Source organism: Rhincodon typus, chromosome 16 (assembly GCF_021869965.1).
Source record: "Rhincodon typus isolate 14 chromosome 16, sRhiTyp1.1, whole genome shotgun sequence".
Lineage (NCBI taxonomy): Eukaryota > Metazoa > Chordata > Chondrichthyes > Orectolobiformes > Rhincodontidae > Rhincodon > Rhincodon typus.
This window is the reverse complement of record NC_063347.1, coordinates 52,553,178-52,572,019: the sequence shown is the minus strand read 5'-3', so window position 1 is coordinate 52,572,019 and position 18,842 is coordinate 52,553,178. Positions and strand designations below refer to the sequence as shown.

Below are 18,842 nucleotides of genomic sequence, written 5' to 3'. Positions count from 1 at the left end.
TGATTTCTCTGAATATCTATGGCTGAAAATGATAGACTACGTTTCTTGAAACTGTAGATATTTTTCTAATTAACCTGTTCAGAGATGTTATTACGTACTTCTGGACTTGAACACAGACCTCCTGGCTCAGAGGTGGGAACACTCTCACTGTATCACAAGAGACCCATTGCAACTGTAAACACTTTGCTTTTAATGTGAAATGCCGTTGCACCCACTTTCATTTATAATTAGGATAACCTCCTATCATTGGTGACATTGAATGAGTCTAACTTTGGTTGTTTTATCACTTATCAACTTCACAGTTCTATCTTATATACTTTTGTACTTTTTTTTGATCTCTTTATCTAACACCATGCTCATCATGTTAGTTGCCCTGGTTAATAAGGAAGCAAAGTAATTGTTCAATATTTTTGCCATTTTTCATGCGCTTTTATCTTGTACTTGCCTCCGTGATCTACCCCATCCTGGTTATTCTGTTGTTACTTATGTCTGTGAAAACTTTATTCATTACTTTTATAGTTCTTGATAATGAATTTTATTTAATTTCTTTTCTAACCTCTTTGTAGTCCCTTATGTTAACTATATTTGAGGTGAAAAGTGTAGATCTATTTAAGGGGAAGGTCAATAAATACCAGAGGGACAAAGCAACAGAAGGTTATGCTGAAGGAGGTAGATGAAGTCTAGAGGGAGGAGGTACATGTAGTGCATAAACACCAATACAAATGGAAAGTGCAGGAAGATTCCAGCAGATCTGGGAGCATCAGTTCCGAAGAAGAGTTGAATTCAACACAATCTTTCTCATTACATGGACACTGCCAGGACTGTTGAATATTTCCAACATATCTTTGTTTTCAATTCAGATTATACCAGTTGAACTGAATGGCCTGTTCCATTGTTGTAAATGCAATGTAAAGCACTATGTTATCTATTTGATCCTACTAAAGTGTGTTCATCATTGTTGCAGGAGAATACCTCAGACTGCGGTGGTGGAGCCATGTTGACGTTCTCTATCTCCCTCTTATTAGCCCTGCAATTATTTCTCCTGCCTTGGACTGCTGATCTGAACCTCTTTCTCCGGGCCAGCAGTCTTTGATTCGGGACCTTCTGTAACTAGATATCAGCTGTGCAATTCTCACAGCTGAGGACTTCCCTTCCCCCGGAAGCCTAATTCCTCATTCCAGTCTCACATCTCTGTGTTGTCATGTGGTGGAGCTGCAAACTGTGTGTGCGTGTGTGTGTGTGTGTGTGTGTGGAGCTGGTCTATTGTGGTCGTTTGGACAACCAGTATTTTCCTGGCAAGAACTTGTGGGGAAAGCAGGATTTCATGGATCTGCTTTGTGGAAGACCCTTTACATGACTAAGAAGATGGGAAATGCAAGAGGAGCCTATTGTCCCCATGTGTAGACCCCATTGCTTTCCCAGACTTTCACTTTCCATTTAATAGGAGACCCAGGCAGTTTCAGTGTTACTGGACAGCATAACTTCTGTTGGTACATTCAGCTTCTATCTGCTGTTGAAGCGGGTTGCATTTATTTATGCACTACTTAGTTTTCATTGACAACCACGTCACAGGGCAATTTCCCAATAGAAGTGGCTGTAACTGTAATGTAGTTACATAAGCAGTCAGGATAGCATGTAACTCATTAGCACCTTGGAGTTGGCAGCTGCCTTCCTTTTTATACTGCTGCTTCCATTTTTATTCAGGGCAATCTCTGTCCTCAGTAATGAACTACGTACCTCAACTTCTTTTAAACTCATTTTAAATGTTCCTTTGTCTGAGCACAGGGGCTGCGACGTTCTCCAGCTGTTGTCTGCATCCCACTCCCAAACCTGTGCTTTAACTGTGGAATAGATGTGTAGGCATAAGTCACAGGTAACATTACACAGGTCCAAATGAAACCAGTCAATGTTAAAAGTTGTTTTGCACACTTTGTATATGTGGGGAAAGTGAGGAGAAAAGCAGAGCTGGGGGAACGTGACGTTGGTTTTCACCAATGGTGAAGGAGCTTTGTTCTGCACTCCCGTTTCACTGTGTTCTGCTTATAGATGACTGTAAGTAACCTACGATGATTTGAGAATGTGTGTAAAATGTTAGTTGAAATTGCTTGAGAGTGTTGTCAAGTTCCCAACAAGATGTTACTTGGAATCAAGAGAGTGTGTTGCGTTATTTGTAAACTGACTGGGTGTTGCCTTCAGACGGACTCATTATTTGTGTATCTGTTCCGTAAGGAAGATCAGCACTTTGAAAGAATAATGTGCAGGAAATCATCGAACAAAAGTCAGTAAGTGTATCATTTATTAGACATGTTATGTGCTGTGATATTGTGAAACTATAGACACTCTAGGAGCCTATAGTGAGTGAAATCTCAACACCTGCTAGATATCAAGCCTCCCTGTGAATGAGATTAACACTTATAGGGATTTTCAAATCTCTACGATCAGCAGAGGACATTATTCTTTAGATATGTTACTTATACACAGTTGTTCACTCATAAAATAAACTTCACATCCGAACACTATTTATTGTCTGTTACTCTTGCTCTCCTCCCTAGTCCTATGTTCATTTAAATAACTCCATGAGGAACATTTCGCCTCTCACTAACTATCCCTTACTGTATTCAGACTGTAGCTGTTGTGACATATGTACAGAATTCACTTTTCAGTGACTAAAATCTAAAATACTTAGACTGTTAGAGGGTAAATATCTGTGTTTCCAAAATGTTTAAATGAACTGCAAAGGTTTTTTGTTTTAAAAGACAAGGAGTTAAGAGATGGATTATTTTCACGCCAGGGTCTGACACTGCACTGGCTGAAGTCAAACTCAAATTGCGTGAGACTGCCTCTCCCAGAGGTATTATATCCTGCTTTGTTGTGAAGTGAACAAGGTTAGGCCTGAGCAGCAGCAGAAACCAACATTGGGAAGTCAGTGTATCAATAAACCTTCATCAGCAAACATCATGATATTTTACTTTGTTTATTATGTCAAAGGCACTAATACAAGTTGTTCCTGTTTTGTCTTTTTGTTTCTGTTTACTAAATACCTCTTTCTCAACAAAATGCCTTGATTTACATCTCGTTAGGAAGCATTCAAATCTTGAGTATTGCTGAAAAGATTATCAAAAATTACAGAGGGATCTTGTTCAGATGGGGAAGTGGACTGAGGATTAGCAAATGCAATTCAATACAAATAAGTGTGAGGTGTTGCATTTTGGAAAGTCAAACCAAGGTAGGACTTATACAGTAAATGGTAAGGAGTGTTGTGGAACAGAGGGACCTAGGAGTACAAGTACATAGTTCGTTGAAAGCGGTGTTACAGGTAGACAGGGTGGTGAAGAAGGCATTTAGCATGCTGGCCTTCATCGGTCAAGGCATTGAGTACAGGAGTTGGGACGTTATGTTACAGTTGTATAAGTCGTTGGTGAGGCCGCACTTGGAGTATAGTATACAGTTTTGGTCAATCTTTTATAGGAAAGACATAGTTAAACTGGAAAGTGTGCAAAGAAGATTTACGAGGATGTTGCCAGGACTAGTAGGCCTGAGTTATAGGGAGAGATTGGCCAGGATAGGACTTTATTCCATGGAACGTAGGAGAATGATGGATGACCTTATTGAGGTGTATAAAATAGTGAGGGGTTTTGATAGGATGAATGCATACAGTCTTTTTCCCAGGGATGGGGATTTGAAAACTAGAGAGCATAGGTTTAAGGTGAGAGGAGAAAGATTTAAGAAGGACCTTGGGGCAACTTTTTCATGCAGAGAGAGGTGTGTATGTGGAATGGGCGGTCAGAGAAAGTGATTGGGGCAGATACAATAGCAACACTTAAAAATCATTTGGATAGGTATATGGATGGGAAGGTTTTAGAGGGATATAGACCAAATGTGGGCAATTGGAACTCGATGAGTGGTTATCATAGTTGGCATGAACGAGTTTAGGCCAAAGGGCCTGTTTCCATGCTGTATTACTGTATGTAGTATTAGACAAACCAATATGCATAACGGCAGATAAATCCCCTGACTGATGGCTTGCATCCTAGGACCCTAGAAGGGGGGGCACAGTGGCTCAGTGGTTAGCAATGCTGCCTCACAGTGCCAGGGACCTTGGTTCGATTCCACCCTCGGGCGACTGTCTGTGTGGATTTTGCACATCTTGTGTCTGCCACGGTCCAAAGATGTGCAGGTCAGGGTGGATTGGCCACGCTACATTGCCCATAGTGCCCAGGGATATGCAGGCTAGGTGGATCAGCCATTGGAAATGCAAGGTTCCAGGGATAGGGTAGAGGGATGGGGCTGGGTGGAATGCTGTTCAGATGGGCATTGTGGGCTCGATGGGCTGAATAGCCTGTTTCCACAGTATAGGGATTCTATGATTGTATTAAGAAGTAGCTGCAGAGATTGTGGATGCATTGGTTGTATTCTTGAAAAATCTTGAATTCCTGAGAACTATCTGAGGATTGGAAAACTGCCAATGTGACACTTCATTCAAAAAGGGAGGGAAGCAAACCATAAGCTGATTAGCTTAACATCTATAGATGGAAAAGTATTAGAATCAATTAAGGAGGTAAAGTAGCACATTTGGAAAATCAAGCAGAGTTATCATGGCTTCATGAAGCAGAAATCATGTCTGACTAACTTATTAGAATTTTTCCAAGGAAGTCTCAACCAGAGTGGATAGAAGGGAACCAACAGACTTGTTATATTTGGACTTCCAGAAGGTATTCAGCAAGGAACCTCTCAAAAGGTTAAGTCATAAAATAGCAGCTCACGATGTTGGAAGTAGTATATTGGCATGGCTAGTGGGCAAGAAACAGCAAATGGGGCTAAGTGGTTCTTTTTCAGGTTGGCAACCTATAACTAGTGAGGTTCCACAGGGATCACTGCTGGGACCACAACTGTTTACAATATATATTAATGACTTGGAGGAAGAAAATGAATATTACCAAATTTGCAGATAACCAAAAATAAGTGGAAGGGCAAGTTGTGAGTGAAATACACACAGTTTACAGAGAGATATTGGTAGGTTAAGGATCTGGCAAATGGCGTATAACCTGGGAAAAAGTGAAATTATTCATTTTAGAAGGGAGAACAGGAGAACAATAATAATTAAATGGAGAAAATCTACAACATAAAGGGACTTGGGAGTACTTGTGCACAAAACAAACACAGATGTAGCTGCCAATCAAGAAGGTTAATGGAACGTTGGCCCTTAATTCAAGGGGATTGGAAAATAAGAGTACGGAATTTTTAATGCAGCTGTACACAGCAAGAGTACTGTGGGCAGTTTTGGCATTGGAGGCAGTTAAGAGAAGATTCACTAGGATGATCCCTGGTATGGAGAATTGACATAAGAGCAAAGGCGTTCTACTCACTGGAGTATAGAAGAATGAGAGGTGATCTCATTGAAACATTCTTAAGGGGCATGACAGGGTAAATGTTGAAAGGGTGTTCTCCTGATAGGAGAGTCTAGGAACAGAGGGCATTGCCTTAGAATAAAGGGGCAGCAATTTAAGATTTTAGCTTTCTTTTAGCTTTGCTCGGTATATTCTCTGTCTGTCTCTCTCTTCCCTTCCCTCACCCAGAGAGGGACTGTCTATTCTTTCAGGTCTGGCAGTTAGACACACCATTGTTCTACCATTCTCACATTCCGATCACTTAATCTGAACTATCAACATCCTTTCTTCCCAAGCAGTCCACCCCCTCCCCTCCATTGCATAAATGCTGCCCCCTCCATAGTTCACTTTGGCTCTGAGGAAGAGTCATCTAGACTCGAAAAGTTCGCTTGTTTCTCTCCATGGATGCAGCCTGACCCGCTGTGATCTCCAGCACTTTTTGCTTTCAGTTCAGATTCCAGCATCTATAGTAATTTGCTCTGATAGATAGACTATTGACCAGTTAGGAGATCAAGAGTTACGGGGGAAAGACATGAGAGTAGACCTGAGGAATGTTGGATTAGCCATGGTCCCATTGAATGCAGCAGGCTGAAGATGCTATTCCAATTTCTTACAGTCTTAAAATGTCTCTTTTCTCAGCAATGCTCAAGTTCTGTACATGCACATCTGGAATTCAGAAGGACATTGATCTTATTGAAACATATAAGGTTCTAACAGGAATTTACAGGATCGTTGCCAAGAGGCATAGAGTGCCACAATGAGAAGAAATTTTCTTGCTCAGAAACTTGTAAATTTTTGGAATTCCATTCCTGGGTATATTCAAGGCTGAAATCATTAAATTTTTGCTTGAAAGGGAATCAAGGGATATCGAGATCAGGCCAGAATATGGACTTGAGATAAAGAAATTGAGCATCAGTTCCTTCATCATTGTTAAATGGGGGAGCAGCTTTGAAAGGAAATATGTGATTTTTCTGAGATCCTTAGCAGTTAGGGTAAGAATGTAAATTTGTTGAATGCCAGCTGTAATCACCGGTGATACCTAGGTATTGTATCACATGTTGTCCCGCTCCTTCATGTTCTGAGTCGTGTGCCTATCCCACAGTGATTCCACTAGCTTCACCACCCACCTTTTCCATCCCCAACCTGCATAATGCCACATGTACTGACGTCTAATGCTATTTGTTTGGTTCTCCATTGCAACTCTACATCACTGTACACTAGCTTCTGCCTATTCCCTGTTTCCATGCAGGTTCGTCATACTCCATGCTGCACAAATTGTTATGACTCACATCACATTCTGTCCCCAGGTTGTTACATTTCTGAAAATCTCTACAATCTTTTCACAATTTGAAGAATTCAGGTCCACTCCCAACTTAGTTATACATTTGGATCGAGGGACTGTGAAATTTTATTGGGGTTGGGGGGCTTCCTGGACAGGAGACAAAGAGAGAGAATGTTACTACAGACCTGGACAGCTGGAAGAATAGAACAGAATTGAAAAGGTAAGTGTAGAAAGGCAAAATAGAAAAGAGCAGAGGGATAAGAGAACAAATGTTGGAAAAAGAGTTGATAGACTGAACTCTACAAGACTGCAACTGTTCCTTGTTGATTGACACTTATGTTTTAGTGTCAGACCCTTCAAGTCATCTAATTTCAAAAGTCCCAAATTTGGGATCATCATAAATATTGTTTGGAAGTTCATAATCTTGTGCTGAGTTAGCTCTTAGTGTTAGGGCTTCACTGTCCATTTTCCATTGCATGTAATATTGGCAAAACCTGTTGGACTTTGAACAAACAGGATCTTTGCAAAATTATCCAGGATATCCCTGATCTGCAGTTGAGTGAATGCCAGCATTTGTGCTCTGGACTTTTTCTGTCCCTTCTCCTGTTCTTTGGTCAAAATATTAGGGTGATGTTGTCATCTGGGTACTGGACTTAAAGTGACTTAACTGTCTTTCAGTCAAAAACAAAATACACGTGGATTTATGTGGGAGGGTGACATTCAAACAATGAATGCAAACAGAAACCATGTCACGACGAGCAAAGCTATTCAAGATTTGTCTAACACCAGGATTTGGTAAACAGCAGGTCAAAGCCAAAAATCTCAACCCAAGCCACAAAGTCTGCCATGTCCCTGACATACCCGACATGGTGTCCAGGATCAGGGAAGTATTTACTCCCCTTTATTTCACAGTGCCATTCTCAGAGATACTGTTCAAGTATCCTTTGTGTGAATGAATTGGGACTGATGAAGGGTCCCGACCCAAAATGTCAACTTTCCTCCTCCTCTAGTGCTGCCTGACCTGCTGTGTTCCTCTAGCTCCACACTGTATTGACTCTGACTTCCAGCATCTGCAGTTCTTGCTATCTCCTAGTCACTGAAAACCATACTGCGAAGTCTCTTCCAAGAATGCCCACCTTGAAGAAGTTGTCCTCCTCCCTCCGAAAAGATCTGTGGGTCTCTCTCCTACTGCAACCCCCGGTGATCTCCTCTGTCCTGAAGCTCTTCAACTATATCCTTAAACAAACCCATTACTACAGCCATGTCTCCTTTCTCCACCTGCCTACGCAATCGTCCTGATGAAGGATCCTGAACCGAAACGTAGACTTTCTTGCTCCTCTGATGCTGCCTGACCTGCTGTGTTCGTCCAGCTCCACACTGTATTGACTCTGACTTAAAGTATACTCTTTATATAGCATACATAGTACAGCAATATTCCTAACTGCTCGTGTCCCATCAGACTTTGTTTTGATCAATTGAGTACAGACATTCGAGTAAGAATGTTCCATCAAAAGTGGATCATTGCATCAGCCCCACAGCCAAAAGGTATTTAGGAAACGTACAAGCCTCTTCGGCAAAAATAGAAAGCTGAGAAATCACTCTGACTAACCAAATATTCTTAATGATATCAGCACAAGGCATGGATAGCATATGGCTCAAGAGGGCAAGGTAGGGGTTGGGGATAGTCAATGGAGTCCATTGGATAAAGTGGGATTGATGGATTAGCAGGTCGCATACACACGGTGGCATTGATGCATCAATGGGTTGCGTACACACGGTGGGATTGATGCATCAATGGGTTGCATACACACGGTGGGATTGATGCATCAATGGGTCGCGTACACATAGTACGTTGACCATGCACTTGTAACTGAGGAATCCAAAAGCAGAAAAACTGCAGGGGCAATGTGGTGGTTTCAGTGTCATCACACTTCAGGCAAGGGGAGAGGTCAACAAGAGATCCTTTATGGTAACCTCAACTAGTGTGGGAATTGAATCCACACTGTTGGGGTCACTCTGCATTGCAAACCAGCTAACTGACCCCTGAAAAAGTCAAAGGGGCTATATTTGAGACTCTAAGAAATGGATGTGGGATTGGTAATGTAGGACTAACTCATGCCTATTATTTCAAGTGCAGGCAGTGCACCAACATTGCAATTATTGCTGCTGTTGTTTGAGAATGCTAGGGAGGCTTGGAGTGGAGATTGTTTTTAATTCCTAAAGGGTTTTGAGAGAGTATACAGGGAAAAACGTTGTCTTTGTTAGGGAGTTAATGACAAAGGATTATCAGTTATCAACTTAAAATTTTGCACAGTGAACAGAAAGATCAGGAGGAATTCCATTGCACAGAAAATTGGCGTATCATTGGAATTCTTTTGTCTAGGACATGGTTCAGGCCTAGTGAATTACCTCTTTGAAGCTGAATGACCTCTTTCTGTGCTGTAATTCTTATGATTCCATTGATTGGGCACTATTCTGGGAGAAAAGATCAGAACACAGGCTACAGTGACTATGACTGTGCTGAAAGGATATGCCAACACAAAAACAAATCGGACATTTTGAACAAAACTGAAACTGACAATCAGTAAGTCGAGAACATACAGGACAGGAGATAATACAAAGAGGGAGTTAATGTGATAGATGCATTTCCAGCTTTTTCAGGAAAAAAAAGTTGGAGCATATTTGAAGGCTGAATTTTCAGAAGTGGCAGTTGTTGTTTTCATATCCTGACCCATGAATTGTGCAAGCAACAGCTGGACTCTGTGCTCAAAAGCTGTAATTTCAAATGAAACTGTAGTTTATTTAAAGAATGTTCTTATCACTGGGAATGCACATCTCGATGTCAGTGACAGTGGTACACTTCAGTGTCCCTGGATTTCCATTCATTTGCCTGAGTGCATGCAGTGCCATTGCTAGAGTTTGATGATGATGATTCAGTGCTGTGCCACAATCAGCATTTGTTGTTAATCACTTTCCCCAGTCCCTTAAATTCAAATCATTATTCCTCTAGGATAAACAACACCCTCAAACATCTACGGGATCTGAATGGTAAATGTCCCCCAGCAGCTCCTCTGTATTTACTGTTCATTTGTGCTTTCCTTCCTGTCCTCCAAGTATTTGCAGCACACATCCTGGAAAAGTCATGACAACAAAATGGTGAAAATTAGAAACCATGATGGTTTCTCCTGAGTTCCTGATGATACCGGCTGATATTGTTACTGGTTCTCATATTGCTCTCTTTCTGTGTGACATCTTCAATCAAAACAGCATCACGCAGTATAACTAGCGTTTTTGGTGAAGATTTGTATCTGCTCAGCCTCCTGTGTGGTGATCCACTGGAAACTGATTTTATTGGACTGTGTTTAGCTGATGGGATGTCTGTGGTGATGTAGTGTGTAGTCAGTGTTCTGTAAAAGCAGCTACTGTCTAATGATATTTGGGGGAATATTTGCATCTCACTGTCTACAAAACTTCAACTCCACATGATTTTGTACAAAAAAATTGTAAAATATCGTGTCTGTGATTACTTGTAAAATATTTTCAAATTGTTTATTACAGATAATCAGCTAATAAATGATGTTCATATTTTTCACCTCATTCCTGAACTGTGGTGCATCAAAGTCTCTTGCTCATTTCTCCCCCCCCACCAAATGAAAACAAAAACCATCATAATCCATTACAAACACTCTCAGTAGGAGCATGTTATCAGTTGGAACATATAATATCGCAGCGTAGCATCAGCCTATTACAAACACTCCCAGTATCACAGCAGGTTGCAGTTTGATGCCTGGCTGGTTTGCAATGCATGGTGATGCCAACAGCACATGTTCAATTCCTTACCAGTTACGGTTACCATGGAGGACTCTCCTTCTCAAGTTCTCCTCTTAACTAAGGTGTGAGGAACCTCAGGTTAAACCATCACCAATCAACTCTTGGTGTGATTGGACAGGATATTACTCCCCACCAGCAGGTGTGACTGTGCAGATCCCACCCCCAGTATGGGATCTCCATTTGGTATGGTGATACAGAGACCCCATTTTTTGTTCATGGGAGAATTGCGCACAGGCAGGGGTTGTCTAGTTTTACACCTGCTGCCTTTAAGGGTAGCCTCCTGCACTCCCCCTATTAGGTCCAGGGGTGGTGGGGATGAACTGGACTTTGGGCTGGGCATCTCACGATGAACTGAGGTGGCTGCTTGGGCTGAGGAGAAAGCTGCTTTGGGGCTCCAGCAGCATCCAAAAGTAAAAAGTTAAGAAGAGTAAAACATAGAACATTCCTCCACGCACAATATTATCCCAAGGGTTACCTTACCCTCCTCCCAAAGGGTTACCTGACCCCTAAAGGTGGCCCAAGACCATATCCAGAATGTATCTTAGCTGATGTTGTCATAAAATCCGTACAGTGCAGATAGAGAACATTTGGAATCTGCACCAACCCTCCGAGTGGAAGAATCCCACACTTTCCCCAGAACCCCACATTGACCATCAGTAACCCACATTACCTGGACGCTGTGGGGTAATTTACCATGGCCAATTTACCTAACCTGCAGATTCTTGGACTGTGAGAGGAAACTAGAGCACCCAGAGAAAACCCACACAGACACTGGGAGAATGTGCAAACGCCATACACAGTCACCTGAGGGTGGACTGCTAACCACTGAGCCAATTTTCTGCACCTACTCATGACATTTTAAAGATCTATGTACCTAACCCTCAAGTCTCTTTGGACATCCACTGTATTCAACTCCATACCATATGGAAAGTACCTTGATCAACCCTTTTTCAGTCCAAAATGGACAACCTCACACTTTCTTACATTGAAATCCATCTGCCACAGTTTTTCCCATTCGTTTATTCAATCAATATCCCTCTGTAATTTTAAGCTGTTATCTACACTGTCTAGAATGCCACCTAACTTTGTGTCATCAGTAAATTTGAATATATTACTCTCTTTGCCAAAATCCAAGTCATTCAAATAATGTGAATAATCAAAGCCCTAATGCAGATCCTTGTGGACACCACTGGTCACATCCTGCCAATTTGTCACCTTCCATTCAAACAAATTTCAAGCCATGTCAGTAATTTTTCCTCAATTCCACGGGTTTCTACCTTATGTCAGACTTTATCAAATGCCTTCTGGAAGTCCATATAAAACAACATCCATAGACATTCCCATATCCACTACCTTAGCCACATCTTCAAAAAATTCAGTGCTGTTTATCAGGCCTGACCTACCTGTCATGAATCCCTGCTGGCTCTCAAGTTGTTCCATTACCCTATCCTTGATTACAGACTTCAACAATTTCCTCACCACAGAAGTTGGGCCAACTAGTCTGTAATTCCCTACCTTTCCTCTTTTGTCTTTCTTAAAAAGCGGAGGGATGTAAAATTTTCTAATACAATGGGACAACTCCTGTGTCTTGGGAAAGTTGCTACGGTCCTACTGGACCATTGGGCTGCCATCTCATTCAGAAGGAATGATTAGTGGTGGTTTAAACTGAGAGTCACCACACTAGAGGTGAGGGAAGAGATTGAGAAGGAGGATCCTTCATACTAACAGCTGGTGTGAGAATTGAATCCAAGCTGTTGGCATCATGCTATGTTGCAAATGAGCCATCCAGCCAACAGTCCTACCCAAAAAAAAGTCCACGTTTTAACCATTCACTGTGGTTATGGACTTACTAGAGAGGTTTACAATAAACTGCATACAAGAAGCTAAAAAAGGATCAAAAGTTTCAAATCCACCATTAAAAATGTACCATCTTCAACTGCCAGTACAGTCCTGTTTTCATAATCTGCACAATTCAACTATTTCTAACTCTTCATGAACAATGGGTCAAAGCAAGTCACAAGTAAATTCCAATTTCCTGGGTTCATGGGAAATTGGGACCTGCTGGTGATCACAGAATTTTTGATCCAAGGAGGGCCAGCCACACATTTTGCTCCACTGACAAGTGCTGCCTCACTTTGTACGCCAGTGTTGAAAATGCTAGCTCCCACAGGTATGTTGTCAGAAACGGCAAGATCACAACAATAGAATGGTCATAGATCGTCATATATTCATGTACCACAGTCAGCCAAAAAACTTTCAGTGACACCTCTTCAAAACATCAGCTTTATAATGCGATCCATTTGTAGCACTGTGTATCCCTCTTTCTTTTTTAACGTCAACTCTTATGATGAATCCGAAGACAGTGAACTAAATGGATCATGTATCCAGACTTGTATTCCACATTTGTTGAGGGAAAGTAGAATTTGAATGACTGTTGTAGAGTTTTGAGATGTTTGACCATGAGGCTGTGCATCTTGGCAGCTGTGTCTGTTGCTGACATTCACTTCTTTTGGCAAGAAACTTACCCATTTCTTCTTAGAATCTAAGAATTATTTCAGCGACATAACTGAAAAAAATATTCCAAAATATTTGCTTCAAAATCTGTGCTAAAATGGAAACATGTCCAGGCAGGCAGGCCAATTCAACTGCGTTCCTATATTCTATGTCTATTCCTCTTTATCATACACGCAAAATATGATGCACAATCATTGTCAATGCCCATATTGAATGTTTGGTCCTGCACATTCATAACGAAGCTGCATAATGGAGTTCCTTTCTCCTTTGTGTGTGTGGAATCGGAAATCTACACATGCACACTCTGAAGGTTTGCACTTGCGCAGGCGACAGGGGTGCCTAGTATTATCAGATACTTCCTTCAATAATAGACACTGAGGGTCTGGAAGAGATCAGAAGCAGACTCGATGCTCAGGTCAAGCAACATCGCACACCAAAAATTTTGAGGCACACCACTCGCCTTACCATGGCACACACCACGGTTAAAAACCATTGGTCTAACCAAATTCCTACAATTGAAACAAAACTCTGCACTCAGATCCTCCAGAAACGAAGGCTAACATTCCATTAGCTCATTTAATAGTTTGCTGCAACTGCATATTATTCAGTGACTTATCGACTAGGACACCTGGGTCCCTTTGTATATTTACATTTTCCAACCTCTTACCATTTAAGCAATACTTTGCACATCTGTATCTCCTACCAAAGAAGATAACCTCATATTTTTCTACATTATATTCCATCTGCCATGATTTTGCATATTCACTAAGCCTGTCCAAATCCTCCTGAAGCTGTTTTACATTCTCCTTACAACACTTAGAACATAGAACCATACAGCACAGGAACAGGCCCTTCAGCCCATGATGTTGTGCCAAACATCATGTCAAATTAAACTAATCCTCCTGTCTGTCCTTGGTCCATATCCCTCCATTTCTTGCATAATGATGTGCTTATCTAAAAGTCTCTTAAATGCCCCTATCATAACTACCTCCACCATCATCCCTGGCAGCACGTTCCAGACTCCTATCACTTTCTGAGTAAACAAACTTGCCCCTCATATCTCCTTTGAACTTGCCACTCTCAGCTTAAACACATGCCCCCTAGAATTAGACATTTCAACTCTGGGGAAAAAGTTTCTGACCATCAACCCTATTTATGCATTTCATAATTTTATAGACGTCTATCAAGTCTGCTCTTAGCTTCCCGCCACTCCAGAGAAAATAACCCGAGTTTTTCTAGCCTCTCCTTATAGCTCATACCCTCTAATCCAGGCAGCATCCTCGTAAACCTCTTCTGCATCTTCTCCAAAGCCTCCGCATCTTTCCTGTAATATGGTGACCAGAACAGAACACAATTCTCTAGGCATGGGCTAACCAAAGTCCAATAAAGCTGCAACACGACATCCTAACTCTTGTACTCAATTCCCCGACCTATAAAGGCAAGCATGCCATATGCTTTCTTTACCAGCCTATCTACTTGTGTGGCCACATTCAGGGGGCTATGGACTTGAACCCCAAGATCCCTCTGTGTGGTTCAGTGCTGTTCAGGGCCCTGCCATTTACTGTATACTTTTCCTTAACATTTGATCTCCCAAAATGCACCACCTTAGAGTTACTTTGATTAAACTCCATCTGCCATTTCTCCGCCCATATCTGCAACTGATCTGTATCTCGCTGTATCCTTTGACAACCTTCTACACTGTCCACAACCCATAACTCCACTGATTTTTGTATCGTCTGAAAACTTACTACCCACCCATCTACATTTCCATCCAAGTCAATTTGTACATATATCACAAACAGCAGAGATCTCAGTACAGATCCCTGCAGAACACCACTAGTCACGGACCTCCAACCCGAAAAACACCCTTCCACCACCACCCTCTGCCTTCAATGGACAAGCCAATTCTGAATCCATGCAGCCAAGTCACCGTGGATCCTATGCATCTTAATCTTATGGATGAGCTGACCATGAGGGAACTTGTCGACAGCTATACTGAAATCCATGTAAACAACATCCACTGTTCTGCCCTTATCAATCACCTTCGTCACCCCGTTGAAAAATTCAGTCAAGTTAGTAAGACATGACCTGCCATACACAAAGCCATGTTGACTGTCCCTAATGTGTGTAAATCCAATCTCTAAGAATTCTCTCCCAACCACTGATGTGAGACTCACCAGTCTATAATTTCCTGAATTATCCCTATTTCCTTTCTTGAACAGAGGAACAACATTAGCTACTCGCCAGTCCTCTGGGACCTCTCCACTGGCTAGCGAGGATGCAAAGATCTTGGTCAAGGCCCCAGCAATTGCTTTTCTTTTTTTAAAAAATAGAATCCCCAGCGTGGAAACAGGCCATTTGGCCTAACAAGTCCACACCAACCCTTTGAACAGCATCCCATCCAGACCGATCACCCCTCTCTATCCCTGCATTTCCTGTGGCTAATGCACCTAACCTACACATCCATAGATACTATGGGCAATTTAGCATGGCCAATCCACCTAACCTGCACATCTTTGGACTGTGGGAGGAAACCAGGGCACCCGGAGGAAACCCACACAGACACGGGGAGAATGTGCAAACTCCACACAGACAGTCACGCGAGGGTGGAATCGAACCCAGGTCCCTGGCACTGTGAGGCAGCAGTGAATGTACAGCAGTGTCCTCTTCTGCTGTACATTGGTAGCCTACTCTCTTCATGCTGTGTAGATATTTTCCTAAACAATCTGTTCAAAGATGGTTTTACACAGCTCCAGAGCAGGTCAGACTTGAATCAAGGTCTCCTGATTTGGAGGTAAAGTCACTCACACTGCACCACAAGATAAAAACTGAAAGAACTGCAGATGCTTTAAAATGTTAACTCTGATTCTTTCCACAGATGCTGCCAGACCTGCTGAGTTTTTCCAGCAATTTCTTTTTTTGTCACTGCATCACAAGAGCCTAGCATAATTACCTGTTCTGAAGAAGGGTCACCGGACCCGAAACATTAACTCTGTTTTTTTCCTTCACAGATGCTGCCAGACCTGCTGAGCTTTTCCAGCAACTTTGTTTTTGTTCATAATTACAACCAATCTTGAGATGTTTAAAAGATTCCGCCTGGTTACACATCACCAGATCCCTAGTTGGATCAATAACATGGCATTCAATGGGAATTTAAATGAGGGATTCTTAAAGTATGGTGCAGGCACCACTGGAATTTGAACCCAGGATATCATGTTGACGAGGCCAGCATTTTAATCAGGTCTGTTGCTGATATCTACAGCCTCCTCTGACAAGTCCCTCTTCCCAGTGCAGTATCAAGCTGACAAGCACTGAAGGCCGTGGCCCACTCCACAGTTTGCTGTCTCTCCCCAAAGTGCTCTTTTCAGCTGCATAGAGCAAAAGCTGATGGCTAGGAGTGTTTGAGATGGTTTATATGGAAAGGTGGGGACAATATTTGAGTCATTCAAGACATAAACAAGGATTTATGCACAAGGAGGAGAGTAACTGCCACAGTTCACTGTCCTGATAGGGATTTGCGAAAGTGCCTGAAGAGAATGAGTCGAGGTGCAAAGTGCATTGTTCCGGTGATTGCTGTGCAGGAGAATTCTGGAAAAGGAAGAGTCTCGGCACCCAAAGATAGAATGCTACTATGCTCTCCCATCTTCCTGACGTCTTAAATCCTCTTGGCGCACCATTTCCAGGTTGCAGAGACCACAGTCCGTAATGCCTTCCATGTTCACCTGCTAAGTCTGAGAAGCTGGTTTCTTCCTCCTATCCTCAGCAAACGTCAGTCCTTCAGAATGTACAACAGGAGCTTAAATTAATTGTAGGAGCAACTACCCAGCCTCCTGCAGCCTTGAGTTTATGTGCAGTTCACCCACTGACTGACAGATTTGGCACAATTCCACTGCCTGGTTGGTTTGGGCAGGTTAAAGTTAAACTATTGCAGGAATCCCAATTTAGTTACCAACTGTTGCCCGTCCCCAACTCTGGCTGTGCTGACCTCCTTGCCAATAATTATTTGGGAGAGAGTATGGGGGAATGCGACTGATTGGATTGCTGTGCAGACAGCCAGTATGAACTCGATGGGCTGAATGGCCTCCCGTTACGTGTAAGTGTCTTTGTCCCTCATTGTCCGGGACTACAACCTCCATCTTGCCATCGGGGCGGAGTGGGTTACCTGAACTGAACGAGTCCCTATCTTGCCTGAATTGCTCTGATATTGACTGGGACTTTTGTATCGCTTTCTGCCCTGGGCGCTGCAGAGGTCCCAGTGTCGTGGGCGCCTGCTGATGATGTCAGCGCGGGGCATCGGACGCCCGATTGGAACATCAGTGCGGGGCATTGTGCGCCCGATGATGATGATTTCAGGGCGCTGTAGCGGTTCCCGATGAGGCTGTCAGTGCGGGGCATCGGACGCCCGATGATGATGTCAGTTCGGGGCAACGGGCGGGGCAGAGAGCGTTTGCAGTGCGGAGGCCGCTGGACTGAGTTCTAGACACAGTCCCGGGGTTGGCCTCAGGACCGCTGAAGACGGAAAGAGGAGAGGCAGCAGGCGCCAGGCGTTGACAAGACAGGCCTAGTGGGGCTGGGCGAGGCCGAGCCGACCCGAGCCGGGCCGGGGTGGTTAGTGCGGCCCCGCCGGCTCCTGGGCCCCGCTATGAGCCGCTTCGTGGCGGCGGCCCGGCAGCAGCTGGTGGCGGCGGCGGGCAGCAGCAGTGTGGTGGTGAAGGCCTTGTGCGGCTCCGTGCTGGCCTTGTATGGCCTCTCGTTCCTGACTGACACGGCACATGGCCTGGCGGTCACCCCGGGATACCTATTCCCACCCAACTGCTGGCTCTGGACGCTGCTGACTCACGCCGTGGTGGAGAAGCATATCTGGGATGTGGCGCTGTCACTGGGGGCCGTGCTGCTGGCGGGGACGCTGCTCGAACCCCTCTGGGGGGCCCTGGAGCTGCTCATCTTCTTCACTGTCCTCAATGTGGCGGTGGGCCTCCTCGGGGCCTTCTCCTACCTTCTCACCTACGTGGCCACTTTCAACCTGGACTACTTATTCACTGTGCGCATCCATGGCATGGGGGGTTTCGCTGGCGGGGTGTTGGTGGCTTTGAAACAGACCATGGGTGACACAGTGGTCCTCAAGGTGCCACAGCTGCGGATGAAGGATGTCCCCATGGTGGTGTTGGTGGTCCTCGGGGTACTGCGGCTCACCATGGTTCTCAGCAGCCCACTGCTAGCATCTTATGGGTATGGAGTCCTCTCTAGCTGGGTCTACCTTCGATTCTACCAAAAACACAGCCGTGGCCGAGGGGACATGTCTGACCACTTCGCGTTTGCCACCTTCTTCCCTGAGATCCTGCAGCCACTTGTCTCCGTGGTGGCCAACGTGATCTACAGTGTGCTGGTGAAGATTAGAATATGTAAGAAGACGGTCAAACGATATGATGTTGGGGCACCATCATCCATTACAATTAGCCTGCCTGGTACTGACCCACAGGATGCAGAACGCAGAAGGTACTTAAAGCAACATTTCTTTCCATTTCCATTCTCTAATTTGATCTCAGGAGGTTTTAGGACCTTCAACATTTGTTGATTGTGCAAGAGTTGCACAATCTGGCCGGATAGAAACTTAATCAAAGAATTGTCACAGAGCAGGGAAGTGCATTGTATCTGTACCAGCTTACCAAATGACCAACACGTGTGATTTTGTCAGAGGGGTGGGATTGAGCAATACACATGACACTCCAGTGCCTTGATGCAAATGGGGATGGTGAAAAACAGCTAAGCATCAGGAGCACTCATACTAACTAGTTGAGTCCTACGTACCTAGCATCTAACCTTGAATT

At 43.5% G+C, this 18,842-nt stretch overlaps 2 protein-coding genes across 2 annotated transcripts in view; both read left to right on the top strand.

The window, feature by feature from the left end:
• The window catches only part of cacna2d2a (calcium channel, voltage-dependent, alpha 2/delta subunit 2a), a 668,643-nt gene extending 665,708 nt beyond the window's left edge, over positions 1-2,935 (top strand). Inside the window, exon 38 of the mRNA XM_048606749.1 lies at positions 965-2,935. Within this exon, the coding sequence (XP_048462706.1) occupies positions 965-1,093 (129 nt within the window). The 3' untranslated portion in view covers positions 1,094-2,935. The remainder of the gene's footprint in view (positions 1-964) is intronic.
• Positions 2,936-17,345: 14,410 nt separating this feature from the next.
• Positions 17,346-18,842, top strand: part of tmem115 (transmembrane protein 115) — a 27,742-nt gene continuing 26,245 nt past the window's right edge. Inside the window, exon 1 of the mRNA XM_020532590.2 lies at positions 17,346-18,510. Coding sequence (XP_020388179.2) covers positions 17,657-18,510 — 854 coding nt within the window. The 5' untranslated portion in view covers positions 17,346-17,656. The remainder of the gene's footprint in view (positions 18,511-18,842) is intronic.